The following is an 18536-nucleotide window of genomic DNA, read 5'->3' on the forward strand; positions in this document are numbered from 1 at the left end:
GTGCAAGCTCTGGACAGAAACAGACTCCAACAGACGTGCAGTTTGATACCCCGATCCATCAAATCACAGGAAAGCCTCTGAAGCCATACTACCTCCTCTATCGTAGTCTCTACTACGGTCATCATAACGATCTCTGCCCCCAAAGCGATCCATATCCCTGCGAGGGCCATCACGATACCGGTCCGAATCATTGTAACGATCGCGGTCCCGATACCCTAAAGAGAAAGAAAGGTTACAGTACAAGGCAGGCAGTATTGGGTGACTATGAACTATTCCCAAAACACTGTGGCTTAGTCTACACTTCAGAGTTAGGTTGATGAAAGGCAGTTTACATTGACATAATCAGGCTCCTGCCGATGTAAGTCGCCCACCAATTTAATTCCACGTCTGCAAGTGGTGTAACGCTTAAGCCAATGCAGTTGGGTCAGTGAGGTGTCCATGTAGATAATGTGAGGCTTACATCATCTGTTGCCTCACGGGGCTGACAGCCGGAGTCCAAGCCCAGGGCTGACAGCTGATGAGGAACTGAGGGGGTTGGGGAGAGGAGAGCTTGAGCTGTGGTCGCCTCCTGGTAAGGGGATGTGGAGAGGGTGCAGCAGGGCTCCAGCTGTCAGCCTCAGAGGGGCAGGGCTCCAGCTGTCAGTGCCCCACAACGTCAGTTAAATCAGTGAAAGTGCGCCTGGTGAGAACGTGCGCTGCTGACAGAAGGAGCACAGTGCAGACATCAAAAATCAAACTGAACTACTGCGGTGGCTATATGTTGACTTAATTTTGTAGAGTAGACGCACTAAATTGACACACTGTCCCAAGGAGCTCAGTTGGCAAAAACTCTACATGATTCAGTTCATTCCTCCCACCTTTGATCACTTGTTGAATTACATATTTCATCAGACTGTTGATGGCACTTGTCACTACGGTACTGAAATGTCACGTACATTACCCTCAACACCCCTGTATGGCAGTGAAGCATTATTACTCGTTTTGCAGATGGGAAACGGAGGCACCAAGATGAACTTGCCTGAGGTCATAACACGAACATGTTGCAGAGAGCCGGGAGCAGACCTCAGATCTCCTGGTCCCAGTCAAATACCTGAGGCTACCTACACAGACTCTCCACCCAGTAACTCAACTGGTCGCCATGTGCAGAGCTGAAAATAAGCATGCTAGGATACCACGGTGATGTCGTTTCCCAGGAGACACCATCCAAAAAGGAAGGATATTGCTGGAGTATGAGGGATATGCAGGATCTGGCTCCTCAAATCTGGGGATCTGCAGATCCCCCCTCAGCAGATCCCAGAAGAAACCCAAGAGGAGGCGTGGAACTAACATTTCACAGGTAATGTTTAATGACTAGATATTATTATGGGTATAGAGGGAGGGCTCTCAGCCAACTCACGGTCTCCAAAGCTATCCTCGCTCCTGCGTGGAGGGTAATCATCAAAGCTATCAGTAGCAGGACGAGCCCTCCAGTCAGTCTCGAATCTCTCCGAGTCCCGGTTGCGATCACGATCTCTGCCGAAGGAGCGATCGTCCCTGTCTGCAGGAGGGAGGGAACCAGACAGCAGAGTCAGGCTTGGAAGGTCAAGTCTTTAAGGGCTGGTGCAAATGCCCAAGGGCTGAGCACTGAAGGGGAAATCCATGGATTTGAAATGCACTGAGACGGATACGGCATCTCTGCAGTTCGGCATGTTGTCTTGCAGTTAATACATCAATGGCAACAAGAACCTCTGACTGACGCTTTAGAAGGATGACGGGCCTAGCCAGATTCAAGGACAGTACATGGGCGGTGGGGCAGAGGGCTGCCCTAGTGTTGCTGATGGGTACCCAGCAGCCACTGAACATTCCAGCTACCCCTTTGGCAAGGCGTGCAGATGCCTTAGCCCTGCAGCAAGTGAGAACAGAACGCATAGACAAGGAGGACTTATACGCTGCCTTTGAACTATTTAGGTCAGAGGGAGAGAAGGCTGCCAGCCAGTCACCAGCTCTTCAGGAGCTCCAGTGCTAAGGCAGATTCAGTCATGAGGACAGTTGCCTTGCAGTGTGGTACCTAATTTGTCAACATTCAGTTTATCTGATCAGAGAAGAAAATTGCTACCTATTTCAGGCAGTTCTCACCTTTATCCTGAGCTTGATCAGCAACATCCACTCGTATCCTTCTGTTCCCTAGAGACTGAACACACAACACCAAATTCATTAGCCTTTCAGCCTGAGGATGTGGGGATTCTAGACAGTTTGTTCTAGGGAGATCTCAGAACACTTTGAGGCACAGTGTCTGTTAACTGGGCCCCAGAACACCCCGTGAAGCCACCTGGGGTCTGGAAGCAAGAATTCTGGGAATTGCTTTGACCCCATTTCTTTGCAGGTTTCAACTCACCTCTTCATTGAGGCTCAGAGCCCGGAGCAAGGAGTCCAGGTCTTCAAACTCGGCATAACCAAAACCTTTCAACCTTTCTGGGTTAGTAGGTTCCCGGGGCAAACGCACAGCACTTATCTGCAGTCAATTGGGAACAGAAAGGAAGACTCTCATTAGAAGGGTCAGGATCCCTTGATGAGCAATGCAGAGGAAGATTCAATAGGACTGGGTTTAACTACACATTCATCTGGCAGATCAAATCCTTTGGAGAAGGCATGTGGTCTCCAAACAGGAGATGTTGAGTTTCCCGAAGTCATGTGACTCAAATAAGATTTATTTGAATTAAGCAAGCCAGACAGCATAGTTCGCTTGCAGGCAAATAAGAGGATTAGTATATCAGAAACCCATGGATCTGGTTCCTGTTTAAAGTGCTACTGTCTGAGAACCCAGATAGTAGTTTGGAATGAAGAATTTGGCACTGGTAAACAGTGCCCGACTTTCAGCCCTGGAGACTGAAGGTCTTTATCCACAGAACAGGGAAAACAGGCACTGGCAGAGCAAGCTTCCTTGGTATATTCCTGGTGAAAACAAGGTCTGTGAGTCTCTCACTCTTTAACCTCTGCTGACAACTACCAACAGCAGAGCCAACTGCTGCCCCTTCCTCCCCATTTCGCATAGGTCAAAGAGGAGCTGTTAGAGGGCACTGGTCAGGATTGACCTAGACTGGAATTGGAACTGGCAGTACAGGTCAGAATGCTTCACACTTACACAATTTGCAAAAGGATCTTTGCACATGATATATGCACTCTCCCCACCCCGCAATGAAAGCGCCCTATGAACCCCACCCATTTCCACAGCTTACTTAATATTACTCGATAAAGTCCTCATGTAAGGCCAATTTCTGACCTGCTTCAATGGAAAGACCCTTCAAGCTAGATTATGGAAAACAGGAACAGCAGTTTTATTCCCAGCTGCACAACTACAGACAACACCCCACTGCCAGGAAGGGCAGCTAACACAATGCTTACGATTAGGTTTGGGATGCAGAACTTAAAAACTAATATCACTCTTACAGTACAGTTTGCTTAAAGTATTAAATGTCACTTCAAAGGCTAAACTAAATTCTATCACATTAATGATTTCCACTTGAGTAACCACTTCATAAGCACAGTTGCTCCCAGTTGTGCTTCCTGCTTAGAGAAGCACAGCACACAGCTCAAAGCCACAGCATATCACCACAGTGGTTTCTGGAGATTACGCTCAAACAAGGAGCTCAAATTGCGTTCAGATAAGCCACATGTGACAAGCTATGGGCTTGATAAAGAATTACAGAACCAGCTGGGCAGTGGTTAAGAGTGAATGATATGGGCAAAGCTGCAGCTCAGCAAGTGAGGAAGGGAAAATTCAAGTGATGGTCATTAAACTGACATCCCATATTTATTACGCGCACTCCCCCACCCCCCAATTAATATTTCCTTATCAAATTTGCTCAGTTTGACTCCACCTGAACAAGAGGTTTTTGCTGCTGGAAGCAAAACATCAGCTAGCCAGCAAGGGCAGCTCAGTGTTGTCTTTCGGAAGCAGGGACCACCACCTCCAAAAGTACCTAGTCACTTCCTAATGCACCTAGGGTGTAAGTAGAGGATGGGGCAAGTATTGGATGATTATAAGCAACAGAATGCCATGGAGACCGGTTGGCAGGAAATTAACGAGGCAGTCCCTTACTCTGAAGATACCAATGAGTTCACCAACTGGTTACGTAAGGCTATGTCTATACTATGGACCTTACAGAGGCACACCTGTACCACTATAGCTGTGCCGCTGTATGGTCTTCCATGTAGACACTCTTTGCCGGCAGGAGACAGCTCTCCTGCTGGCATAAACAACACACCCCCAACAAGCGGCATTGGCTATGTTGGCAGGAGAGCCTCTCCTGACACAGCTGTCCACATCATCACTTTTGCCAATTATACCTATGTCAACTGACACGTTTCACCAACAAAAGTGGTAGAGTAGACAAAGCCCAATACAGTACATCGGTCACCTCTCAGAGGGACACTCACCATTGCCATTCACTTAAAGCCAGCGCGGCCTCTCTAGATGGCGACACTGGAGCTCAGCAAAGACTGCCCAGGAAGACAGTGGCAGAACTGGGCCTGGAACTCCTGGGTTCTACTCCCAGCTTTGCCACAGATTAAGCCTCCATCCACTCTTAGCAACTTACTAGACCTCATCTCTCACTTATTCTTCCCATTTTTCAGATATGTGGAACTTAAGAGCATATGAGATGAGAAATGGCTTCTTCACCATCTGCATGCTAAGTATTCTATGTCTTCGGCACAGCCCTAGGCTGCTATATGCAGCAAGTGCTATGAAGTCTATTACAATGGCTAGGACACTGTGATGGATCCCCTGTTGTACTGTTATAGGCAAGCTATTACTTCCAAGAAGGAGGGGATGCTGCATCAGTAGGCAGAACAAATGAGTTATAGATGCAAGCTGAAATGGACAAGAAATGCAAGCAATGTCATTTTGATCATAATCTGCTGTGAGCAGCGGAGCTCATCATCACATGGGCAACGTTCAGTTCAACACCCAATGGCACATCAAGAAATATTTCACATTCCCTGCTGTATGTGTCACAACAAACTTAAAATTATGCATAACAGATACTCACGTTGAGTCCTCTGAAGAAGTCCTTGATGGACTCTTCTGACACATCATAGGGCAAGTTTCCCAGAAAGGCAGTGTACGGGGGCGACTTTGGGAGACGGCTTCTGTCTATATTGGGTTCCCGAGCAGCCCGAGGTGCAGTGGGCAGGATGGACCGGTCAATTGGTGCGGCTCGGTACATATCATCATCATTACTATGCCAAGTGGTGGAAACTAGAAGAGAAATTTTGCACATGGTCAAGACACACTGAGCAAGTCCCCTAGCCTTTATAGAAGTTGATGTCTCTCAGATCCCCTCCTCATTGGGATTAATGTTTGAATTTACTTGCAGCCCCTTCAGCTATAAAATAAAGGCATTAAAGATGGTCAAGAAAAATGTTCAGCAATATTATAAACAATCCCACAATTAGATTCAACTGTGCCCTGTATTTTAGGGCACTTTCCCCCCCAACAGATCATAGCACAAACACTGCATAAAAACATGAGATCCAGGGAATGAACAAAATTGGACGAACAAAAAAACCCCAAGAGACCAAGCCGGTGATAAAACGGAGACAAAATGGTCAAATACAGCAGACAGAAAAGTTTTCAGTGAGCTCTGAGTACAGCCACTAAGGGGCAGAATCAGGGAATGAGCAACTTGGACGGAATCCCTGAATCAGGACATCTCTGCTGCGAGCCCCAGACCAAGCCTCAGATAAAGCAGAGAACTCAGTTGGTCTCTCAAAGGAGTTAGGTGTTACAAGTACTGAAAATGTTCGTTCTTTCCCCGTTGATGTATAAGACTCTCACAAATGCAGGGAAACTATATACAGAACATGACAGTGAAATTGACCAAAGTGCTTTCAAGTGCATCATGAACAAGCTAAAAAAAAATAAAGGCACTTTTCCTGTAATCTTTTAGCTTCAAGATGTCTTAACATCAGTAGCTTTCACTGACACACAAGCTATTCAGGGACAGTACCTAGAGACAGAATGCTAATAGTATGGAAACTTGGGAACGAACGTACCATCTCCTTCCAGGTCGTCTGTCTCATCGGCCCAGCTGACTGGTTTTGGAATAAAGGTGGTTCCACCGCCACCACCGCTGCCACCATCCTCTGCCAGAAAGTCCGTCAGAGTAAGGGTTTTCCCCTTCTTGTTCTTCTTCTTAGCTGTTAAAGGGGAGAAGGGGACAGACATGAGTAACATCTGGGCACAATTAATTCCATTAAAGTCGACAGGGAATGGAGGAGTTACTGCCCATCACAATGCCTATGGAGGCAAGTATCCTACATGCTCAGGACGATACATATCACCTCTAGGCCAAATCTCACCAGCACAAAACCACACCCCACCATTCCCACAGACTGGGAGAACAAAAGCCATCCATTTGTTATATAGCATTAGACTGCCAGGGTAGTCTATGGAGTTGAAAGACTTTTTATTCATGGGTCTCCACCATAACTTTTGTTGTGCATTTGACTCCTGCTATTTTAATTGGCATCTCTATGAACCCACACCAGAGGAATTCTCACTAGCACTTAGAATCTCTGGCTGTGGCTTGCGGCCTAAGGATTCAGGCCTATAGTCAGTGGGAATGGGGCAGACTTGTTTTGCTGTTTTCTTCAGGGCCCTTCTGATGGACTGGATTTAAAATTAAAAATCTCACTTTGAACCTTCCCCACTTTTTTCCTAGCCCTTGTTAGTTCAGATGGACCTCTCTATTTCCATTCCTTTGTCGCAGAGCATCCCTTAGCTACCTGAATTACATCGCCACCCACAGCTGCCCCACAAGGATCATGGCCCATTGGGCAAAGCACCCGCCACCTCTACTTACAATGGACAATTATTCGAAAGCCTCTGGGACCCTCCTGTGAAAAGTCAACAGCCCCACTCATTCTACTTGTGCTGGAAGTTCCTGGCTTCTAAGTGAAGAATATACTATTGCCAACAAGGTGGCTGAAACGCTACTGTGACTGAAGCATGCAGGTCACCTGAACTATGAGAGCGACTGGACTGTATCCCATTTGAACCCTTTCATGGTCTATTTTACAGAGGAAGGATGGTCCAGTGGTCAGCACTAACTAATTCCCTGATCTGCTACAGGCTTCACATGACAAGTTACTGAGGTCTGATCTACACTTAAAAATTAGATCAACCTAGCTACATCACGCAGGGCTGTGAAAAATGTCAGTGTAAATATGGCTAGGTCAACTGGAGAATTCTTCCATTGACCTTGCTAAACAATTTTTTCAAGAGGCAGTAGTACATCGACAGAAAAACCCTCTCCGTTGATGTAGAACGTGTCTGTGCTACAGTGGCATAGCTTGCAGTGCCGACATGGGACCCGAAGCACAGAGATTCAGGCCATCTGTAAAACAGGATAACAGCAATGCTCTGCCTCGCTCAGGGGTTGTGAGGAGAAATGAATTTAAGACTGAGATGCTCAGATACTATGATGCTCAGATACTATAGTGACAATGGCAAAAAAAGTTCCTTAGATAGGTTTAAGTGCACTCAAATATGCAATAAGTCTGGTATTCTATACATGCAACGAGGGCGATTAGCTATTCTGAAAGCCTGACAGCTACACTTCTTGTGTTTTAAAACTAACTTTAATTGTACACCTGGGCAACTTCTATTTTGTTTACATTAACAAAAAAGACTAACACACAAACCAGGTACTTACACATGCACAATGAAATGACAGCACAAACCCACCCCGTGGTAACACTGAGATCACGTTTGTGTTATTCTGTAACCAGCACAGCATCACACATTTAGTGGATATTTGTGCTGTGCATGTGCAAAGCAAGAGCATTATACCTTACTGGTCCCCTAAACACACACTCACAAAATAACCCACCTTGAAAGATTCAGCTTTTCAACTGCAGCATGTGAATTATGTATGTACAAGACAACTCAATATGGTTTTCTGTGGTGGCAAAAGACCAAAACAAAAGACTTCCACCTTCCTATAACTCAAAACTAGGAAGCAATTTCCTTAAACTTTGAAAATGCCACCATAAGGCCAAAAACAAGCACAGAAGAGAGTTAATGGAAACTGGACATTTTAAAACAGGGAAGTTGATGGAATTCTAGTAAACTTGGCTCGAGTTTTCAGAAATGAATAATTTTGGGTTCTCAACTTGAGACATTTTACAGGTGCTCAATTTTCAGTGGACAGATGGCTCGAAACTTCTGAGAGTCAGGCCCTTCCAAAATATCTCAAATTGAGCATCCAAAACCACTGATAAATTTATGCCCTTATCTTTAGTGGTTGCTACAGTAAACTACAGTAGAAGCTTTGCTGCATTTCATACAGATCTCTTACCAACTTTCTGGCAGGGGAATGAAGAACTGATCTCTGTATTGTCACAATTAGTACCTTTCAATAAATGCATTTTATGAAAAATAGATCTTACTAGCTTTCAAATATGATCCCCAACTGACAGTAAACCAGCCCTTGTCTACCGTTCTCTTCAGTACAAGCAGGGAACTGCTGACAGCACGTAAAATGTTTCTTCTTCAGGTGGATAAGGATCAGTATTATGATTGCAAATTGGCTACAAGCATGTAGCTGTATAGCCCCTGGCACTAAGAGTAACATCGAGTCTGGCTGTACATTGAATATCCGATAATACCTTCCCTGTCACCCAACCCTATTCCCCACCTTTCAGCACATCTGATTTACTTTGTAACCCCATATTCCCCTTTGGTCTCAATCCAGACTGTAGCATATCAAGAAGCCTCACCCCTGCTATTTTAGCCCTCTGCTGCAACACTTGGGACATTGTGCCTTACAGAACATAAACTCTCTGGGCATCCAAGAATAATGCCTGACTAATCTAATTGCCTTCTATGATGAGATAACTGGTTCTGTGGATGAAGGGAAAGCAATGGACGTGTTATTCCTTGACTTTAGCAAAGCTTTTGACACGGTGTCCCACAGTATTCTTGTCAGCAAGTTAAAGAGTTATGGGCTGGAATGATGCACTACAAGGTGGGTAGAAAGTTGGCTAGATTGTCGGGCTCAATGGGTAGTGATCAATGGCTCCATGTCTAGTTGGCAGCCGGTATCTAGCGGAGTGCCCCAAGGGTCGGTCCTCGGGCCGGTTTTGTTCAATATCTTCGTTAATGATCTGGAGGATGGTGTGGATTGCACCCTCAGCAAGTTTGCGGATGATACTAAACTGGGAGGAGTGGTAGATACGCTGGAGGGTAGGGATAGGATACAGAGGGACCTAGACAAATTGGAGGACTGGGCCAAAAGAAATCTGATGAGGTTCAACAAGGACAAGTGCAGAGTCCTGCACTTAGGACGGAAGAATCCAATGCACTGCTACAGACTAGGGACCGAATGGCTAGGCAGCAGTTCTGCAGAAAAGGACCTGGGGTGACAGTGGACGAGAAGCTGGATATGAGTCAACAGTGTGCCCTTGTAGCCAAGAAGGCCAATGGCATTTTGGGGTCCATAAGTAGGGGCACTGCCAGCAGATCGAGGGACGTGATCGTTCCCCTCTATTCGACATTGGTGAGGCCTCATCTGGAGTACTGTGTCCAGTTTTGGGCCCCACACTACAAGAAGGATGTGGAGAAACTGGAGAGAGTCCAGCGAAGGGCAACAAAAATGATTAGGGGACTGGAACACATGACTTATGAGGAGAGGCTGAGGGAACTGGGATTGTTTAGTCTACGGAAGAGAAGAATGAGGGGGGATTTGATAGCTGCTTTTAACTACCTGAAAGGTGGATCCAAAGAGGATGGATCTAGACTATTCTCAGTGATAGCAGATGACAGGACAAGGAGTAATGGTCTCAAGTTGCAGTGGGGGAGGTTTAGGTTGGATATTAGGAAAAACTCTCTCACTAGGAGGGCAGTGAAACACTGGAATGCATTACCTAGGGAGGTGGTGGAATCCCCTTCCCTAGAAGTTTTTAAGGTCAGGCTTGACAAAGCCCTGGCTGGGATGATTTAGTTGGGATTGGTCCTGCTCCGGGTAGGGGGTTGGACTAGATGGCCTCCAGAGGTCCCTTCCAACTCTGTTATTCTATGATTCTAATATCTACAGAAAAGTCACTGCCCAGAACTGCCAAAGAAATGTTAAGCCATGTCATCTATCAGCATCCAGGGAGGGGCACAGAACAGGCCAACTCTTTTTGCTCAGCGGTTTTGTTGTTTGCTCTGAATCTACTTTGACGTTGTTTGCTCTGAATCTACTTTGACGTTCCTGGAAACCTTCCCTTTATTTTAAGCTTCAGCAAACAACCTAGAAGACTTTCTGCTATGGGCTGTCAGAGCAACGTAACTACAGGCCTCCAAATGAGACTTATCAGCTGCTTCTCTTTAACCACCTGAGGAAAACAAACAAACAAAAAAAAAGACAAGCCTGGAAAGCCTGCCAGTCTGCAGTGAAATGCTACCATCATAAGTAGAGAGATATCAATATTTTAGCTCCTACAGGCCAATAACCTGGCAGCAACCAATTTCACAGCCTCCCATCCACCATGCTGCCAACTGTGCACAAGAATGCAGACTCGGAACATGGGCAGGTTCCACAGATTACTGCCACATAACAGGGCACTCCAGGGCCCAGACCATCAGGCTTCTCTCATTCACCCAGTCAATGAATCACCCAGTGAAATACTGTTTGATAAGATTAGCCACATCCTAGGAGGCTCTTTAGAATTCCCCTTAGCCTGGTCAGAGCAGGTATTACTTGTAGCACTTCCTACACTAATGCAAAGCTTTCCAAATCACCAATGGCTTTCATGAGGGTGGTACAGAAGTCATATGAGCAAGCTCACCCATCACCAGTGTTCAGTGTCTTTAAAATGGAGTTTCCGTATCACGGGTTGGTTTAAACCTACACACTAGGCAGAGGATGTGTTCAGCATTAATAAGCTTAGCAATATGGAATGATACAGAACACGTATTGGGACTGTGGGATGCAGGTCTGGACTGTGGGATGCAGGTCTGCTCTCTCTTTTGGCTTCCACTAGCTCCTTGAGGATGTTCTGGCTTTGATCTTCAGCCTTTAGTGCCCCCTCTGCATGCCTTGTGGAGCCTGGGCCCCGAGGATTCCACTGTGCCCGTCTTCACAGGCAGGCTCACATCAAAGTATTTTCATTAGCTGGGCCAGATTATTCCTCCACACAAACGATAGGAAGGAACGCCACTGAAGCCAGAATGGTATAAAATCGGTGAGAGGGGAAATGAGACCGCTAAGCTAGGGCCATCTGGTCCCAGGGATATCAATGGGACTTCGGCAGAAGATCAAGGGCAGACTATTGCATTCAGCATTACACAAAGGACACCTTTAGGGGTACTTGCTGTGTTTTTATTCCTTTCCCTTCTTTCTGCTCCCACCTCCCTACCTCCTCCAGCCTCTGTTCTGCCCCGGGTTGGAGACTGCTTGATATTTTCTATTGGGAAGGGGTCTTTGCATGACTATTTCTCCTCCAGCAGCTCCCAAGAAATCTATTTCTCTGCAACCTGCCCAGCTTTCGCTACCAGCATACCGAGGGAGTCCGCACCACCCAAGGTTTCTTCCCTTCCTCAAGCAGTGGCTTGCTCATGGTTGCCCCCAACATTAAAAGACTACATTGCTTACAGCAGCATATAATCTTTGGAAGTAAGTTTGACTACAGGGCACTTCCCATGCCCTACGGGGCAGCTCAGTATATGAAATAAATTGGTTCAGAAGCAGCAACTTCAATTAAGTTTACTTACTTTCCTCTGCTGCCTGCATGGTAACTGGACAGATCCTGAACAAAGATACATGGCATTTGCTTGAACTGCTCGTCCTTCTCACTTTCCTCCCCCGCAGCCCACCCTGGAGTCTAAATCTTGCAGCAAAGCCACATGGTCCTTTTTTTATTAAGCCACCTCATTTTGTTGCCATGGAAGCAACTGTGAAATCACAGATTCAGCATTGTGACTTCATGGCTAGGCTAAGAGGAGGAGGGGAAAAAACCCTGAAGCACAGGCAGGTTTGACCTCAAGCAAGATGGGAATGGAAAGTAACAGCTTGGAGCCTTAAAAATCCTCCAGCCTTGCAGGTTGTGTTCCAAGGAGTAACAGTGAGCTCCAGTTAAGACACTCAGTTCCTATGGCCAGGAGGAATTTCGAGGTGCCAGGGCGATAAACATATATGGTAGATTCTCCTATCCCATTTTGCTAGTTCCTATTTTATTCCATCACCCATGATGCCTGCCCTGCAGTTACTATTGTCCTAGCAGAGATCTTACCCCGTGCTTTCTTATCAGTAGATTTCAAAGCACTTTACAAAGGAAGTCAGTATCGTTATCCAAATTTTACAGGTGAGGAAACTGAGGCAGAGCGAGAGGAAGCTACTTACCCAAGGCCATAGCCAGCAACGAAACTCAGGCCCAAAATCCCAGTCCAGTGCGCTATCCACTAAGCCAAACTGCCTTTTCCAGAGCCCCTCAACAGCACTCAGGGCTGGTCTACACGACAAACTTAGGTTGGCTTAACTACACTGCTCGTGGTTGTGAAAAGTTTCATTCCTTGTGTGATGTAATTAAGCCAGCCTCAGTCGCAGTGTAGATACCGCTAGGTTGACGGAGGAATTCTTCCTCTGGGAGCGGAGGATTTACTACTGCAATGGATAGGGTTTTTCCATTGCTGTAGTTAAGGATCTGCTTTACAGCACTGCAGCCTAGCATTAGCATTTCTAGTGTAGATGTACCCTAGAGTCACCCAGAGGAGTCAGAGGCATCTACACAGAGCCCATGCTATGAAAGTAAGAGAACAAGACTTGCAGCTAGGCCTCTTACATAGCAGCAATGATTAATATTTGACCACAGGGCCACCACACTTTGCACTCTACCTGGAACAGCAGTTTCAGAAATAATGCCCTATACCCAAAATCTGTCAGAAGTAAGTGATTAATGGAGAGTCCGTATAATTTACTGGAATTATTTGAGTACAGAGGCACAGGTTTATTGCTTCTTCCCTCCCCCATCACTCAAGTGATATCGCCAGCACCCCCCTACTTCACTGCAAACATCTCTTTTCTTTCAGGTTGCCTTCTGCTCTACTTTCTCAATTCCTGTCACACACCTAATTCAGCGACCAGACTTCCATACACTATGCAGAACATGGCCTCACCAGCGACTAAAACAGCTCTATAGATAATTAGATCTAAATGAGAAATGTCTACCCTGGGGTGAGCTTTAGAACTTCATAGCCACCGTATCAGCCGCTTAGTTTACAAAATGTAGTTATTTTAAAGGTGGTCACACAAAACCCACATGCTGCTACCTGTGCAGATTTGGAGTCTTCCAGAAAACCCCCGGGGTAAAGGTCCCATGACATTTAAGGTGACCCTCTTGATGCAGCAGAAAAAATTGAAAAGACTCCAAAGTGCCTCCCCCCCCTTCCTGCAAAACGCTCTGGTCTGATGTTTTTATTGTATACACTGGGAATGCTACTGCTAAGCATGGCAAACGGGTTGCAAGAGCTCTTGCAAATGGGGATGATAGGGGAATCTAGCTAACCTTTAAGAACTATCAATTGTTAAAGCACTGGAGTCTACAAGGACTGAGAATTAAAATTGGGTTAGTCTTCTAGGATGGTTAAAGTTCAGTTTGTGGGGGTAAACTCATGGAATTATGACATCAGCCAAGGATAAAAGAACTGGCAGCTCAGCAGCAGCAACATACTGCAGAAAATGAGGCTTAAGTGCCCTCCTGCTGTAGGCAAGTGTTGCTCAGAAAGAAAGTAGCTGAAGGTGTTTCATGTAGGTTCCCACCCACAAGGACGTCTACTTGGGTGTCAATGATTGGTTGCTAAATGACAGCAAAGGCACTGCTAACGAGAACAGCCGCTGCATTCATAAAACCTGCAGGCTGGCTGTTTACTCAATTTGCATCAAATGGCTGACAAGTCACAGGCAGGAGAGAACAGTATGAAGCAACTCCTGTTGCTGAATGCAGTGCTACTTATGCATCACCGAACCCGTCAAAAGCTCACATGGCTCAGGAAGAACAATGCAGGGAAAGCCCCCTGGACAAAAGAAGCCCTTTCTTGCCAGTTGTGGATTTCCAATAAGGCCAGTATCAGCTTGCTCCCTGATATGAGCAGAAGCTATCTCCAAACTAGGCACCAGTTATACCTGGGAGCACCAAGCCCTTCAAGAGTTTTCTTAACATCTACTGTTGGTAAATTTGGTTTCAGAGTAGGAGCTGTGTTAGTCTGTATTCGCAAAAAGAAAAGGAGGACTTGTGGCACCTTAGAGACTAACCAATTTATTTGAGCATGAGCTTTCATGAGCTACATTTCACTTCATCGGACGCATGGAGTGGAAAATACAGTGAGGAGATTTATATACACACAGACCATGAAAAAATACACATTGTAAGGAGAGTGATCACTTAAGATGAGCTATTACCAGTCGGCGAACACTTCAATCTCTCTGGTCACTCGATTTCTGATCTCAAAGTGACTATCCTTCAACAAAAAAACTTCAAAAACAAACAGACTCCAACGAGAGACTGCTGAATTGGAATTAATTTGCAAATTGGATACAATTAACTTAGGCTTGAATAGAGACTGGGAGTGGTGGAGTCATTATATTAAGTAAAACTATTTCCCCTAGTTTATTCCCCCCCCCCCCCCCCGAACTGTTCCTCAGACGTTCTTGTTAACTCCTGGAAATGGCCCACCTTGATTATCACTTCAAAAGGTTTTCTCTCCCCCCACCCCACTCTCCTGCTGGTAATAGCTCATCTTAAGTGATCACTCTCCTTACAATGTGTATTTTTTCATGGTCTGTGTATATATAAATCTCCTCACTGTATTTTCCACTTTATGCATCCGATGAAGTGAGCTGTAGCTCACGAAAGCTTATGCTCAAATAAACTGGTTAGTCTCTAAGGTGTCACAAGTCCTCCTTTTCTTGCTGGTAAATTCCGATTCCAATTCCCAGCTGCTATATACAAACAAAAAGCATACGCTACTGCTCTATTCAAACTTAGCTTATTGAAACATTACCATTATTAAGAGATGTACAGGCACTTGTACAGAGATCTATGTTTTATTAATGCAGCTTTGTAAAACTGTTGGGAAATCTGATCAGCCTAGGCACAAAGCCTATTTGCTTACCCTTTGATACAATGTTGAACATGCTAGTGATTTATTTATTTAACTTACCCCATTAAAAATGTTACCCCAGGGAATTGTGAAAATAAAAATTCAAGGCAGAATTAGTATATTGTAAGTATTATATTTAATGTAGCTCTAAATGAGTGACTTAAGCAATTTTGTGTGTTTCATCATTTTCCCTTATCCCTAAGCTCAAAGCAGTATTTTGCTTTTTGGGCTGCACAAATGCATAAGCACATCATGGGCTCAGGTTCTAGTCAGCTACAGACATGTTTGTGCAAACACCTAGGGAAAAGGCAGGCAGGTATTTCTGCCTCAAATGGCTTGCTATGAAATATGGGACCTTACAGTTCTGCTGGTGGAACTCCAAATGGCATCTGCAAATTCAGACTGCTGCAGTTTTGCTTAACTGTCCTGATCCATGCCCCCTGACATTTCAGTCATACAGCGAGAGCCATGTTATTGCTGTTCATTGGGGGTGGGAAGGAGTTGGTTTTGTACTTAACTCAGAAAGATGAAATATTACTCATTCTAGAGCAAAAGTGAGTTAAGTGAAGAAAGCTGCCTGAACAGTTATACTGATGCCTTGACATTTCCTAAGATGGTAAGTGCAGATGTCAAACACTGCACTTACCATCTTATGGGAAAAAAAAAAAAAAAGCAACAAAACACACAAATTCTGCTGCCTTTTCTCTAGGGAACTGAATGGGACACAGCCGACTGAATTAGTACCAATAGACTCTCATACAGCTAGGGCTTTTGTGGTTACTGTAATCAGAAGTGTAACCAGTGAGATAAGAGACAGAAGTCAGCCTAGTTAACTGCAGAACCTCAGTATAACCCTAAAACAAAGTCAACCTGACTCAATAGCTACAGACCCCTCAGTTCTTAATCAAGCAATACTGGCTGGGTGCCAGGAAGAGTCCAGAGTAAAGTCTTTCACGTAAATTAATGGGAGACCCATTGCTCCAGACAGGGTAAGACTATATTTAAATAATGGAGCTTCCCCCACCCCAAAACAAACAGACCTTAACTCCACAGAGATTTTCTAAATTAACAGTATTTGCTGAAGGAATGTTCCAAAGGGATAACTTGCAATAAGGGGTGTGTGATTAAACTCTTCAGCATGGGGTCTTGGGTTCAGGGGGTTAGAAAGAAGAGCCCTGCTAGGAGATTCAAGGGTACGTACCTTCCGGCTTATTTTGGATAATACCTGCAGATAATGGTGCAGTCTGGTGCATTTCAAAGGCATATAAAAGTCACTCTTCAGACTAAGACAGTAATAGAAATTCAAGTTCAACATCATCCAGAGAAGTAAATGAATCTCAACAGCAGAGAAAGCCCTTTCCGTTTAGGACAGCCAAATCTTTCACCTTTTATTCTGAAGGGAAGGAAACTGCTGCAGTACCATTTCCCACCCCTCCTGGATTCCATCCTGGCCCTATACACCATATTAGAAATACAAGGCAGACAGCAAGTCCTGGAAGGGACAGAGGGGCTGTACAGAGCAGGGCACAAACCCCATTTCCTTCAGTAGAAGGGGCACTGCATCCCTGCCACCCAGGATACAGGGTAGGCAAGAGGGTTGGGACAGCAGCAGATCCTACTCGTGGGAGGGAGAACTCTACAGAGCAAGAGGAAGGGTGTTGCAGCAGGCCCAGGCAAAGATGTGTTGGGGGGTGGGCTCAACCTCCCAGGAGAGGGGCCTACCCAGCTCCCTGAGGACAGAGATAAGAGACGCAAACTAGCGATGATCTGATCAGTGGTGAGTGCGCAGGCTGGGCTGTCCCTTCCTCCCGTGAGAGAGACACCACGTGGGAACACTGCACGCTCTGGTCCTGGGGTGCGTCGGGAGCTTCACACCCCCCTCAGGGCAGGGGGGCAGGGTGGCAGGAGCGACACCCAGCCCTGGGGGCAGGCCGCAGACCCTCCTACGGGATTCTATATGGAGCGGTCAGGCCACACCCCTTAGCTTTGGGGTGGGGGGAGAAATCGGGGCACCCTGCCCCCCCCCGTTCTGGGGGAGATGATGCAGCACTGCGGGAACTCGGGGGCGCCCCACGTGGCGCTGGGGAACTCCTGGTCTGTCGGGGGTGGGAGGGACGGGGCAGCGGGTGCGCGGACAGGGCCCTGCGCCCCGCCCTCTCCCAGGAGAGATGGGCCCGCGCACGCACCCAGGCTGGGCACCGCCCGCGGCCAGCGGCTGTTCCACCACGCCCCCCCCCCCGGTCACCAGCGCACCCACGTGGGTGCCGCCCAGTCTCCTTCTTCCTCTCTCTCCGTGTCCGCTCCCGCCCCCCAGCCAGCCAATCCCTGCGCTTGCGCAATCACGCGACCGAAGGTTCCATCTGGCTCCCCCGCTCCCCCGTCAATCACCGGCGGCGCGAGCCGCCCCTCCCCCAGCTGCCCCCCCTCACGGTAGGATGGCGCGCGCCGCGACTCGGAACGTTCCAGGATGGAACGTTCCGAGCCGCGGCGCGCGCGCCCCGGCTGCCTGGGGAAGGGGACGGTGCGCGCGCACGCCGGCGAGGCCTGAGGGGAGGGGAGGGGAGGTGCGCGCGCGCGGGCGATCCCTGCGTGGAGAAGACAGACACGATTCGCCTCGCTCGGGCCGGGGAGGGCGAGGGTCGGGCCGGGGTGAGGAAGCGGGTAGAGTCCTCGGCCCGGAGAAGGGACCCGGGCCTGGCTCAGGTCTCAAGGGCCCGGAGGCCGCCGAGCACCACTCACCTGAAGTCGCCATGTTGGGCAGAGGGAGAGAAGGCAAAGGACCCGGATGGTGCCGTCACGTGACTATAGCGAGGCAAAAGCCCTCCTCCCGAAGGGGCGGGGCTCCAGGGGGAAGGGGGAGGGAGCGCGGTTGATTCTGCGGTTCCGGGCGATGCAGATAAAATCCAAGAGTAGCGCAGCGGGCGGGCGAAGGCACGAAAATAACGAGGGTGGGCGGGAGAAAGGGGTTCTTCGTTTAGCATCGCCGCACGCTCTCGATTTTCTGACGCCAGATGGGGAGCTGGAATTGCCACAGTTGTGGGGCTGTCAGGGCCAGCCGCAGACCCCCAGGGCAGCTCCCGCGGGGGGTCCCACCCTCCCGTTGGGGATGTCTCTGGTTGGCTGTGGGGGGCCGTGAGGGGGCTGGGAATGTTTTGAGGGGCAGTTAGTGGGGTTGGGGTAGTTCAGAGGGGCAGTTGGTGGGGTTGGGAATGTCTCAGGGGGCAGTTGGTGGGGTTGGGAATGTCTCAGGGGGCAGTTGGTGGGGTTGGGAATGTCTCAGGGGGCAGTTAGTGAGATTGGGATAGTTCAGGGGGCAATTAGTGGGGTTGGGAATGTCTCAGGGGGCAATTAGTGGGATTGGGATAGTTCAGAGGGGCAGTTGGTGGGGTTGGGAATGTCTCAGGGGGCATTT

At 47.5% G+C, this 18536-nt stretch overlaps 1 protein-coding gene across 6 annotated transcripts in view; it reads right to left on the bottom strand.

Moving 5' to 3' along the window:
- Positions 1-18035, bottom strand: part of EIF4B (eukaryotic translation initiation factor 4B) — a 27001-nt gene extending 8966 nt beyond the window's left edge. For 2 of the 6 annotated variants that reach the window (XM_037883749.2, XM_043532544.1), the window contains exons 1-8: positions 17864-17926; positions 16326-16407; positions 6037-6180; positions 5031-5239; positions 2375-2491; positions 2116-2170; positions 1397-1537; positions 93-215 (exon numbers count right to left, since the gene is read on the bottom strand). In XM_037883749.2, the coding sequence (XP_037739677.1) occupies positions 93-215; positions 1397-1537; positions 2116-2170; positions 2375-2491; positions 5031-5239; positions 6037-6180; positions 16326-16377 (841 nt within the window). In that variant the 5' untranslated portion in view covers positions 16378-16407; positions 17864-17926. Of the gene's footprint in view, positions 1-92; positions 216-1396; positions 1538-2115; positions 2171-2374; positions 2492-5030; positions 5240-6036; positions 6181-16325; positions 16408-17863 lie in introns of all 6 variants that reach the window. The other 4 variants (XM_037883750.2, XM_043532545.1, XM_037883748.2 and 1 more) reach the window with 3 other exon arrangements.
- Between the last annotated feature and the right edge of the window lie 501 nt (positions 18036-18536).

This window comes from Chelonia mydas, chromosome 20 (assembly GCF_015237465.2).
Source record: "Chelonia mydas isolate rCheMyd1 chromosome 20, rCheMyd1.pri.v2, whole genome shotgun sequence".
NCBI lineage: Eukaryota > Metazoa > Chordata > Testudines > Cheloniidae > Chelonia > Chelonia mydas.